The sequence below is a fragment of the Palaemon carinicauda genome, chromosome 16 (assembly GCF_036898095.1).
Source record: "Palaemon carinicauda isolate YSFRI2023 chromosome 16, ASM3689809v2, whole genome shotgun sequence".
Classification (NCBI taxonomy): Eukaryota; Metazoa; Arthropoda; class Malacostraca; order Decapoda; family Palaemonidae; genus Palaemon; species Palaemon carinicauda.
The window spans coordinates 132,122,274-132,135,184 of record NC_090740.1 but is presented as its reverse complement, the minus strand read 5'-3'; the positions used below and the strand labels follow the sequence as shown (position 1 = coordinate 132,135,184).

General features: G+C 41.9%; 1 protein-coding gene across 3 annotated transcripts in view; it reads left to right on the top strand.

Moving 5' to 3' along the window:
* The first annotated feature begins 5,644 nt into the window (after positions 1-5,644).
* The window catches only part of LOC137655881 (acylphosphatase-2-like), a 104,457-nt gene continuing 97,190 nt past the window's right edge, over positions 5,645-12,911 (top strand). Inside the window, exon 1 of one of the 3 annotated variants that reach the window (XR_011046894.1) lies at positions 5,645-6,545. Coding sequence is in view for 2 of the 3 variants with exons in the window: in XM_068390101.1 (XP_068246202.1) it covers positions 6,491-6,545 (55 nt within the window). In the remaining variant the exon portion in view is untranslated. The remainder of the gene's footprint in view (positions 6,546-12,911) is intronic. The other 2 variants (XM_068390101.1, XM_068390100.1) reach the window with 2 other exon arrangements.

Below are 12,911 nucleotides of genomic sequence, written 5' to 3'. Positions count from 1 at the left end.
GAGAGCTTCTCTTAGCTCTCGTTCCGTGGCCACAATGTTGGTCCCACATTCTCTTGATAGGGTCCCTGCGAGCGACGAAACGCCTGATGGCATTGACGAAGGAGTCTAGTTCCATTGTATCGATCACTTCCAGGTGGACTGCTCGCGAGGTAAGGCACGTAAAGATAGTGCCCCAACGCTTCACTGTGGACCTTCCTTGCTTCACTAAGAACGGTCCGAAGCACTCTGACCCAGTGTTAGTAAAGGGCGGTTCATCTGGACAAAGCCGGTCGGATGGCAGTTCAACCATCACCTGAACTACTAGACGACGACTTAGTCTGCGAGCGACGAAACGCCTGATGGCATTGACGAAGGAATCTTGTTCCATTGTATCGATCACTTCCAGGTGGACTGCTCGCGAGGTAAGGCATGTAAAGATAGCATCCCAACGCTTCACAGTGGACCTTCCTTGCTTCACTAAGAACGGTCCGAAGCAGTCCGACCCAGCGTTAGTAAAGGGCGGTTCATCTGGACAAAGCTGGTCGGATGGCAGTTCAGCCATCACTTGAACTACAGGACGACGACTTAGTCTGCGACAGACAAAGCATTCTTGAATGACAGTCTTGACTATCGCATTTCAGCGGATGATCCAGTAGTTTGTCCTCAACTGGGTCATCAGGTGGTTCTGGCCACCATGGCCGCAGGACTCGTGCGTGGCTCTCGCCATAAGCTTGACCACCAGAGAACTGCTGGGTAGGATGATCGGATGCTTGGCCGTATCTACCAGTGTTGATTTCTGCAATCGACCACTAACGTGGAGCAATCCATCCTCAAGAAATGGTCTCAGCTTGATTAATTTACTAGACCTCTTCAGCGATCTTCCCTTCTTCGAGAGGGTGCTTAACTCTTCTTCATACTCTTGCCTTTGGGTCAGTCTCCAGATCAAATTCTCGGCGGTACGCAGCTCCGCTCTCGAGAGTGAGTCGCCATTGTATGTGCGAGCCTTCTGCGTTTGGCGGATAAATCTTGTCATCCACGCGACGGTCCTGACAAACTTCAACCAGGAAGAAAATCTTATCGCTATTGATTCAATGAACGTTGGTTCTTTCTTCGTTATATCGAAGACGGGATGAAAATAAATTTGTCAAAGTGCAAATTTTTCTGTAAACAGATCGAATTTTTAGGTCACATAATAACCCCAGAAGCAGCTATTACAGATTTCCCCAGGCCACGTAACTCTAAGGAAGTAGCTGGGTTCCTTGGGCTCGCTGGGTATTACCGTAATTCATAAGAGGTTTTGGAGAGATAGTGAGACCCTTAGCTGCTTTAAAGAAACAAAAAGTAATAAATTGGGGAGGGGAAGAAGAAAGGGCCTTTAACCATTTGAAAGCTGCCTTAACTAGCAATGAATCACTCGCATATCCTAGATTTGATCAACCGTTTTTAGTGACAACAGATGCAGGTAGCGTAGCAATTGGTGGCGTAGTTTCTCAACGAGATGATAAAGGCAGAGAGAGACCCATTTGTTTTGCTTCCCAGGCGTTAAAAGGACCAGACAAGAATTCGATCGAGAGGCTTTGAAACGATTACAACTTAGGAAACACAAACTAGAGCCAGCATATTTGGGTCCGTATCGAATAAAGATGGTTAAGTCTAACACAGTTGTGATACAAAGCATTGTTAGCGGTGCAGTGTCTGAACACCATCAGGCACACATACATATGGTGCCTGAAGAGGTAGTTTTCAAAAGTGTTCCTCCTTACCCCTGCATACGTTACATCCCTCGAGTTGATGAGTAGAATTTTTTTTTTCCCTAGCTGTTGTTGTTATTTGAACAGACCTCATTTCTTCTTTCAACGCGTTTTAAATAAACATGATGATAACAATGTGTTATGTTGGTGCTAAATTTATACAGTACGTAAAATGTTGCGGTCATTTTTGCTGAGTGTGGAAATACATATAACATTGTTGAGTGAACCTAAAAACTGTCAGAGGATAAATAGGTCAAGTGAGATCCATCAGGCGGATGCTGTATTATTCATGTAATTATATGATTCCTGGTTGCTGGGGACGGGACAGTTCCCGAATGGCAAGTGGCTGCGGGATTAAAGTTCAGCCTTGAGGATAGGCAGTGTTAGAGAATGTGTAGATGTGAATACCTTATACACAATGTTATAAAAGAAGGGCGGGAAGATGAATGATTTTCTCGGGAAAACGACTAGTGACCACCGGTTGAAAGTTGCAAGTGCAAGTGTTGTAGCGATTTAAATAAGTGGCGAAACGGTGGTAGTGATATGTGTAGCGAAATATTGCCGTAAACCCGGACAAGTAAAATCGAGGGATGAAAGAATATTTATTCCTACTACTGTCCCGCCCAAGAAGCCCGTATTGCCCACAACCAGAGGGAGGTTATTGATGAGCTTATGTAGACCTGATGTTATGATTTTATTTCACTTTGGGTATTCTGTGTTTTGGTTGCAGAGGTCTTAAGAAGAAATGAGTGGAATTATTTATATTATTTTGTGTACATTTTTACATGCAATATTTCGTTTTTTATTTTTTTTTTGTGGAAGATGTGTTGTTTTTGGGTGATTTCTATATATATATATATATATATATATATATATATATATATATATATATATATATATATATATATATATATATATATATATATATATACTGTATATATATATATATATATATATATATATATATATATATATATATATATATATATATATATATATATATATATATATATATATATGTGTGTGTGTGTGTGTGTGTGTGTGTGTTATGTTGCATTTCTATTTAGTACATGCCATGCCTATTCCAGGTTGGAGTGTCCTCCATATATCATTGACTAGTGAGGGCGAGTATGCACCTCCTCCCGGAGTGAGGAGCTTGGGGGGAAAGATTGTCCTAATTCATGTATATATGTGTATGTTTTATATCAAGGTAAATGAACTCAATATTCATGAGTAATCCACACAAAAAACCTGTGTGTTAGCATGTTTTGCAATGGTTGCATTTTGGGAACGAAGGCAGTAGTTAGTTGCCGGAGAGCACTCGAGTTGACAAGTCCCTCACCTGAGAGGGCAGTTGTGTATAGTGTACTTACGAACGAACCTTCTGTAATAAATGAAGAAAACCCATATTCCGACGTCTCATTATCCGTCTGCACGGGTCATGTATGTTGCTACTTCGCAGGTCTTTCTCTTATAACAGTTGTTTTTTTCTTATTAGTAGGTAATTATATTATATTACCACATTGCAATTTTGTAGCCTAAACGTAACAAGTTTGTGCACTGGAGAGATAGCAACTCTCTTCTACATTTATATTAGATACATTATTCATTCCATCCCTTTAAACTAGGTTCAACGTATGCTAATGCTACTATTGTTAATGACTGAATCCCTAAAGGAATTAAGGAATATTGTGATACTTGGAAACTTCAAATCAATGTCTCAAAAACTAAAGTAGTTGTATTTTCTAGAGGAAAAGTTAGAAATGTCCCGAATTTTAAATATGGTGAGGAGAGCATCGAAATTGTAGATGATTATGTTTACCTTGGTACTACGTTTAATTATAATGGTAAAATGGATAAAGCTATTAAGAAACAAGTCATTCAAGCATGTAGAGCATTATTTAGTATGTTAATTAAATGTAAAAAAAAAATTGAATTACCCATTGATATCAACTGTGATCTATTCGATGCTCTAGTTGTACCAATTTTGACTTACGGTTGTGAAATATGGGGTTACCACAACTAGATCATGTTGAAACATTTCACAAGAAGTTCATGAAAAATCAGCTCTGTGTGAACCAACGAACAGCAAACTGCATGGTAGGCTATATGGGGATCTTGGCAGATTCAAAATTGAAATATCTATTTACAAACGGATGATTGGATTTTGGTTGAGAATTGTAAAATCAAAGGCGTCTAAATTGTCAAATGTTTTTTATCGTTTCCTTAGAATTCTGTACGAGTAGAAGGAGTATAAGTCTAGTTAGATCCATAAAATTAAAACTATCCTTGATTCATGTGGTATGTAAAATATATGGGAACATACAGAAAATTTCAGTCACGCGTGGATAATAAATAGCCTAGAAATGAAACTCAAAGATATAGAGAGACAACAGTGGCATGCAGAAGTAGAAAGAAATATATTGTGTAGTAATTGTAATCTTTTTAAGACTGAATTTGGCCAAGAAAAGTATATTATAAATTTAGATATACCAGAAAGAATTGCCCTTAGTAAGTATACAGTATGTGTGGTACCCACAAACTTCCTGTAGCAACTGAAAGATATTCTGGGCGGGAGAATCAGCACCCTTGCAGGCTATGCAACAGCATTGAAGTTGGGAATGAATATCATTAAGTTTTAGTTTGTCCTGTGATTAGAGAAATAAGAAAGAGAGACCTGAAGCCCTAGTATTGTAGAAGACCTGTCACTTTTAAATTCAATCTGCTCCTCAATTCAAGCAGTGCTAGAGAATTGAAAAGACTTGCAAAGTTTGTTAACCTTATAATGTCTTTATCTTAGATTTAATACTTTTTAGGATTTTCATTATTCTGGTATTATTTTTGATTTATGTACTTTCCTTTGTCAGAATACCTTTTATGCTTTAAATATGTACTTGCTAGATAAATGTGTACATAAATATAGTTGTAATCTATTGGTCTCTCCTTTAAGTAGTTTTTGTGTAATATATATATATATATATATATATATATATATATATATATATATATATACATATATATATATATATATATATATATATATATATATATATATATATATATATATATATATATATATATATATATATATATATATATATATATATACACACACACACACATACACATATATATATATATATATATATATATATATATATATATATATATATATATATATATATATATATATATAATTTTGTAATTCTCATATTCTGGAAGGGGTCGGTAGAATAAAATTTGCCTTTGCCTTTGCCCAGTCAAAGCAGTTGCACAGTCAACATTACTTACCAGTTGATATGATTCTAGTACCTCGCCAATTGTTGAAGCATCATGATTTGATGGGTCATCCATCTAAAGATTGAAGTCCTTACACTAATTCCATTTTCCCCTGATAATTATCTCAACGAGTATACTTATTTTTTTTTTAGATACTAGGATTTGTTCTTGGATGTTTGAAAACTGTTACAATGGATATTATTATTATTTTTTTTTTGTGCATAGAGTTTATCTATATACATCCAAAGCTTGATTACTAGTTCTTATCATCTTGAGATTTGAATAGCCCTTACAAATGATGAGCCTGGCTTCCCCCGCAAACTTTCTTGGAATATGAAAGAAAGCATGTGTCAAACCATGTTTCAGATAATGCTAGTATGTCCAAATATTTCTCATATATCAATTCTAGAATTTGAATCGTTTTATTACCAACAGATTTGATATTTACATAGCCACAGTTTATGCCATCCTTAGTATGCATGGTCATTTTTTTTTCTGCTAGTCTTTTCAATTTCAAGTCATAACCTTTGTAATTTCATGAATTCACTATGTGGTCACTTGGTTTGTTTAACTTAGTGCAGTTTATACATTTTACCTGTTGCGAATTACATTCTTTGGTGGAATGTTTTTCTAAATATTTCACGCAGACTTTATCACCAGTCTTAAACTTGCAATCTTTTTCAAAATGTCCATATATTTGATAGTTGTAGCAGGTGATCACGTGATACCTATCACGTATGTTATATGTACCTCATAGCATCATCTTTATCGTGAATAGTCTTCCTAACTTCAGGATCACGTTTCAACAAATAATGGGTAGGCCTAGGCCCTAGTCCTACAAGCAGCATTTTTTCTAGGATACCAGACTTATCTTCTCTTTTATATTTTGAATATGGCCCAGGCAACTATTCCTTTGAATCCAAGCAATTGTCACTGTATATTCATCATTGTATATTTTAGGTTTTAGTTTTCCAATTTTCGTCTCGGTTTCGACAACCATGGTTTGAATTCTAGTATGCTATTCCTCCTCTCAATATTTCCGTCAGAAAAGTTTACAACAACAATTTCCATTTTAGGTTGACCTTGTATTAAGAACTGGAATGTCTTTAAGTGCATGGTCGACCTCATTTTTCCTGTTAGTGATTTTAGTTGATGCTTTAATCGATATAATTACTCGTAGATTTTCCCCTTAATCTTGTCAGTAGGTCTATATACCATTTTATCTTGTTTTGGGTCCATTAGTGTTTGAAGTGTTAACTTAATTGTTACTCATAAGCTTCAATGGATTCTGTACGATAATTTAGTATTAGTCCATACGAAACTATAAATAGATGAAACAGCATACAGACAACTTCATGAAGTGCCGTTGCGAAGACAATCTCTTGAAGGTCTATGCGAAGAAACTACCAGAAAGTGACACCTAAGGCTGAACGTTATAATATTCAAAGTAAATTCCTCTCTTGGACATTTGATTAACCGAAATGGCAACGAAAAAATTGATTTCTGTTGACTTTGAGGTGTTTGGAATTGTTCAAGGTACGTGCTGACGTTTGCTTATATTTGTTAATATACCAAGCTAAAAATCAGGATAGTGCCCTTTATGTCTGATGACATAACCCCTTAGCAACTGACGTAATACTGCTAAACAATCTACTTTAACTTCAATCTTTGGAAGTCTGCTGTAACTTATATATATATATATATATATATATATATATATATATATATATATATATATATATATATATATATATATATATATATATATATATAAAACGACTGCCACAATATTTCCAAAGAAATTACTTTTAGCTTAAATTAATACCATAAATATATATATATATATATATATATATATATATATATATATATATATATATATGTGTGTGTGTGTGTGTGTGTGTGTGTGTGTGTGTGTGTGTGTATGTAGGAAGCATGGTTTTATTATAGTTACGGACGGGGCAAGCTTTTCTACTAACATTAAAAGATGAAAGGGGTTTCTTTTAAGAAAAACACCCGTTTTCTTAAAAAATGACACTTATTTCCCATGACTAGTGCAGCTTTGCTTATACACAAACTGTCACCACCTTAGGGCAGGCCCCTTCAGAAAGGTATATATACTGGGTGTCCCCCATAATCGGTGATATATATATATATATATATATATATATATATATATATATATATATATATATATATATATATATATGTATGTATATGTAAGTATTTATTTGCTGTGAAAGTAAGTGTCCTTTTTGACGTTAATGGGTGAGCTAACCTTATCGCACTTAATAAAGAAGTTTTTCTCTGTTCTTATAATACACGTACCACCTACTGTACAATTTACTTAGAGGTAAAGTAGGATGTCTTAACTTCTAGTCAAATATTTTACATGAATCACATTTTTTCAGTTGGTTATCTTGAGTTATACCTCTTCCGTTTTTGACAATGAATAGTGGAGCAAAGGTAGTAGGTTGGCCAGGGCACCAGCCACCCGTTGAGATACTACTGCTGGAGAGTTACTGGGTCCTTTGACTGGCCAGTCAGTACTACATTGGATCTTTTTCTCTGGTTACGGTTCAATTTCCATTTGCCCACACATAAACCGTATAGTCTGGCCTTTAGTTTACAGATTACTCTCTGTCCTGACAACACTCAGATTACCAAATAATTCTTTTTCACCCAATAGGTTAACCCTTTTACCCCCAAAGGACGTACTGGTACGTTTCACAAAAGCCATCCCTTTACCCCCATGGACGTACCGGTACGTCCTTGCAAAAAAATGCTATAAAATTTTTTTTTTCATATTTTTGATAACTTTTTGAGAAAATTCAGGCATTTTCCAAGAGAATGAGACCAATCTGACTTCTCTATGACAAAAATTAAGGCTGTTAGAGCAATTAAAAAAAAATATACTGCAAAATGTGCTGGGAAAAAAATAACCCCCTGGGGGTTAAGGGTTGGAATTTTCTAAATAGACTGGGGGTAAAAGGGTTAACCACTGTACTGTAATTGTTCAGTGGTCACTTTCCTCTTGGCAAGGGTAGAGGAGACTCTTTAGCTATGGTAAGCAGCTCTTCTAAGAGAAGGACACTCCAAAATCAAACCATTGTTCTCTAGTCGTGGGTAGTGCCATAGCCTCTGTACCATGGTCTTCCACTGTCTTGGGTTAGAGATTTCTTGCTTGAGGGTACTCTCGAGCACACTATTCTGTCTTCTTTCTGTTCCTCTTGTTTTGTTAAGTTTTTATAGTTTATATAGAAAATATTTATTTTAATAATGTTATTGATTCTTAAAATGTTTTACTTTTCCTCACTGGGCTATTTTCCCTGTTGGAGCCCCTGGGCTTATAGCATTCTGCTTTTCCAACTAGGGTTGTAGCTTAGCAAATAATAGTAATAAAGCATTGATTGTGATTTTTTCATTCTCTCTATAGGAAAATAATTTTTGGGGATTCTAGTGGGAAACAATGTTTTTAGTTATGGAAAACCCAAAATTGAATGATTTTTAGTTATAGTAATGGTTAGAAATGTATATAGATGAAGATAATCCGTTAGAAAAATATATGGCTCTTGTAATTGGTGTGGAATTGAATTTCTGCATCATAATTACATAAAATTCATTTGTTCCCTAACCGAAATACAAACCACGCTATTTACATGGGGTTTTACTTTCGGCGTAGCTGAAATGATGAGCCATTAGAATTTTAACGAGGGTTAATTACCCCCGTGCTAGTTAGCAAGGGGGTAGGGGAGTGGTAGCTAACTACCCCTCCCCCCTCACACACCGGTGAACTGCTTCACTTCACTTTTGGCGCAGGCGATGAGCAGACGTCTCTGCTTCGCCCTCGCATTATTGACAGCCTTAATTTTGTTTTGCTTTTTCTTTCAGCTTGTGTGCTTGAAGTTGGCCTCTTCCTTCCTTCCTTCCCATCATGCGGAAGTGCCCTGGACTCCCCGACCGCCCTTGTGGAACGTTCATGTCAGCGGTCGAGACGGACCCTCACTCCTTATGCCTGCAGTGTCGAGGTCAACGGTGTAAAAGGGATAATACCTGTAGTGAGTGCAGGGAGTGGCCTACCTCCCAGTGGGAGAGGTTTGCCCGGCGGCGTAAGAAGCCTAAGCGTGACCATTCTCCTTCAAGGGTTGCCTTGAAGAAGGAAGGTTCCAAGGACTCTTCTTCCGCCGTCCGAACCTCTTCCGAAGCTTCCACTCTATCGGTCTCTCGCGAGAGGCCGGCAAGTGGTAGCGCTGGCCCTTCTTTTGTTTCCCAATCTTGGGGTTCGGGAGAGGGCGTTACCTCCCATAGCGAGGCAGCTATGCCCTCCTACTCCGGGGGAGGGCATTGATCCTGTTGATGACCATGTTACTAACGATGATCTTTTACAGCTTTGGGCTTCCTTATGGCTTAAGGGCTTGCCCTCCAAGGAAGCCCTGTTTGACCTGATCCAGTTGGGAGCAGCAGTCAAACAGTCGCCGGTAATAGCAGATGTAGATCCTCTGTCTATTGTCGATGTTGTTGTGGCAGAGGCTTCCGACGGGTCGGGTCAAACCCCTGCTGCGGTTGCGGTTGTTGCTGAAGGCTCAGTTCCCCCCTCCGAACATCCTTCGAGGGAGGAGCTGGGTCCAATGGTCTCTCCTGCGGGTGACTCTTCCCCTCGGGGGAGTGCACTGACAGAGACTCCTCTTCGGAGGACAGACGATGGTGTTGCTGTGCCTCGAGGTCGTCTTCGCCGTAAGGCTCGCCCTCCTCTTCGCCGTAGAGGCCTTCCTTCTCCTGACAAGGGAGTTAAGAGGCGCCTCTTCGGATCTTCGCCTTCGACTTCCCCCGCAGAGGATCCTCTACGTCGAGAGCAGACCGTTGCAGCTGCTTCCTTGGACTTCTTCGCAGATCGTTCGCAATCTCCGATGCTTGCCAGACCCTCCAGTCTTGCATCTCCGTTCCTGGACGCTGATGCGCAGTGGGCGCCCACTCACCCTGTTGTCCAACGGGCACCGGTCCCTTCGGGGCAAGAGGGCTCTTCCCACAATGTGGGTGAGTCCCTCGAGCACCAATTCTACGGTATCCAGAAGCTCCCAAAGGCCAGCGCGGCTCTGCGCTGGTCCCAGGATGTGAAGAGTGCCAGAGACAAGGTTGAGGGCCAGCTCGCCGAACTCGCCTCCTCCAGCCGTTCCTCTGCCGGGAACAAACTCCTCCCACCTCCTCGTGTACAGCAGAGGAGGTACTTCGAGATCATGTGGGAGTCTTGTTTAGCTCTTCCCCTCCACCACTCTGTGGAAGAGCTCTCAAGGGGGATTTCTCTCGAGAAACTCTCCGCCCGGCAGGTGACATTCTCGGCTACGGAGATCCTAAGCCAGGAGAAAGTCGCGAAGTGTGCCATGCAGGCCACTTCGTGGCTGGACATGTGGCTGGGGTCTCTGGGCATCCTGTTGCAATCCGAGGACTTGTCCAAGGAGAGCACCAGGAAGGCCCTTGAGTTTTTCCTCCTCTCGGGCACGCGCTCCATCGAGTTTTTAGCTCAACAAGTTTCGAACTTGTGGGCAAACTCGATCCTAAAACGTCGGGATGCCGTGACCGAGAGGTTCCACTTGAAAGTCCCAGCCGTGGATGTCAGCAAGCTCAGACACTCCTCCATCCTTGGAGAGAGTTTGTTCGAGCCCAAAGATGTAGAACGGACAGCTGAGAGGTGGAGGAAGTCGAATCAAGATTCGCTCCTCCAAAGGGCCCTTACATCCCGGCCCTACAAGCCTCCAGCTCCTCAACAACAACATCAGCAGCCTCGTCAGTCTAGGACATCGAGACAGGCTCTGGCAGCAAAGGCAAAGGTGTCTAAGCAGCAACCCTTTCCTGTCAAGGACAAGAAAGGCGGAAAGTCCTCCAGGGGAGGTAAGAATCCTAAGGGAAGCAGCCGAGGCCGTAAACGCTAGGATTGGCAATCCCCCTGCATGTCCACCAGTGGGGGATGCCTACAAAGTTGCGCTGACAGGTGGCAGCAACTCGGGGCCGATTCCTGGACGATCTCTGTGATCAGCCAAGGATATCGCGTCCCGTTCATAACATCTCTTCCTCCCCTGACAGCGAATCCAGTGTAGTTGAGCTCCTATGCCATGGGATCGGTAAAGGGGCTAGCCCTTAGAGCAGAAGTCGAGACCATGCTCAAGAAGGATGCTCTCCAGGAGGTCGTCGACGTCTCCAGGCTTCTTCAGTCGAGTCTTTCTTGTAGAGAAGGCGTCTGGATGCTGGAGAACTGTCATCGACCTCTCAGCTCTGAACAAGTTTGTCAAGCAAACTCCGTTCAGCATGGAGACAGCAGACACGGTCAGACTTGCAGTGAGACCGCAAGACTTCATGTGCACTCTGGATTTGAAGGACGCGTACTTCCAGATCCCAGTCCATCCGTCTTTCAAGTACTTGAGATTCAGCCTAGACAACAAGATCTACCAGTTCAAGGTGCTGTGTTTCGGTCTCTCCACAGCACCTCAGGTGTTCACCAAAGTGTTCGCCCTGATTTCTTCGTGGGCACACAGGATCGGCATCCGACTCCTCCGCTATCAGGACGACTGGCTGATCCTGGCAGACTCGGAGTCTACCCTTCTTCGACACCGAGACAAGCTTCTGGGACTTTGCCAAGATCTTGGGATCATGGTAAATCTCGACGAGTCTTCTCTGCTTCCAACTCAACGACTGGTATATCTAGGCATGATATTAGACACTAATTTCCGCAAAGCCTTTCTATCAGACGACAGGATAGCAAGGCTGAGGAGGGTTGCAAGACTTTTCCTCGGACGAGAAGCCCTTCCAGCCCAATCTTGGTTACGTATCCTAGGTCACCTGGCCTCCCTGGCCCGTTTAGTTCCGAACGGCCGCCTCAGGATTAGATCCCTACAATGGCCGCTCAAGTTCCGGTGGAACCAAGGCAACGATTCCCCGTACACTCTGGTCCCTATGGGACCCGCGGAACGGACGGACCTGCAGTGGTGGCTGACCGACGAAAACCTTCGATAGGGAGTGGATCTTCTCGTCCTCCCCCCGGATTTGATGCTGTTCTCGGACGCGTCAAAAGAAGGGTGGGGGGCCCACGTTTTGAACCAGAGGATATCAGGCCTATGGTCAGGATCAGAAAAGTGCCTCCACATCACCCTGCTAGAAATGAAGGCCGTCTATCTGGCCCTTCAACAGGTCCTGGCGGGCCACTCCATGGTGGTGATGAGCGACAACAAGCAGGGAGGTACCTCTTCACAACAGCTATCCCATCTTGCAGTAGAGATACCGAGGTGGACCGAAGTCCACTCGATTCCACTATCAGCTCGCTTCATTCCGGGCAAAAGGAATATGCTCGCCGACAGTCTGAGCAGAGCATCGCAGATAGTGAGTACTGAGTGGTCTTTGGATCCTCAAGTAGCCAACAAAGTCCTGACTTTGTGGGGTTCCCCGACAGTGGACCTGTTTGCGACAGCTTTGAACTTCGAGCTGCTGCTGTACTGCTCCCCAGTCCCGGACCCCAAGGCACTCTGGCAAAATGCCTTCCAACAACGGTGGGACAACATCGACGTCTACGCCTTTCCACCGTTCTGTCTGATGAGAAGGGTGCTCAACAAGACCATACTATCAGTCAATCTGTCAGTGACCTTAATAGCTCCGCTATGGCATCACGCAGAGTGGTTCCCGGACCTTCTGCAGCTCCTGACGGAACTCCCGAGAGAACATCCCCCACGACACGAGTTACTCAAGCAACCACACTGCAACATCTACCACAAGGCCGTAGCTTCGCTTCGGCTTCACGCCTGGAGACTATCCAGCGTCTCCTCATTGAGAGAGGCTTTTCGCAACAAGTTGCGGAGAGGATGTCTCGACACCTGCGAAAGTCATCTGCAGGGGTCTACCAGGTGAAGTGGAGAGTCT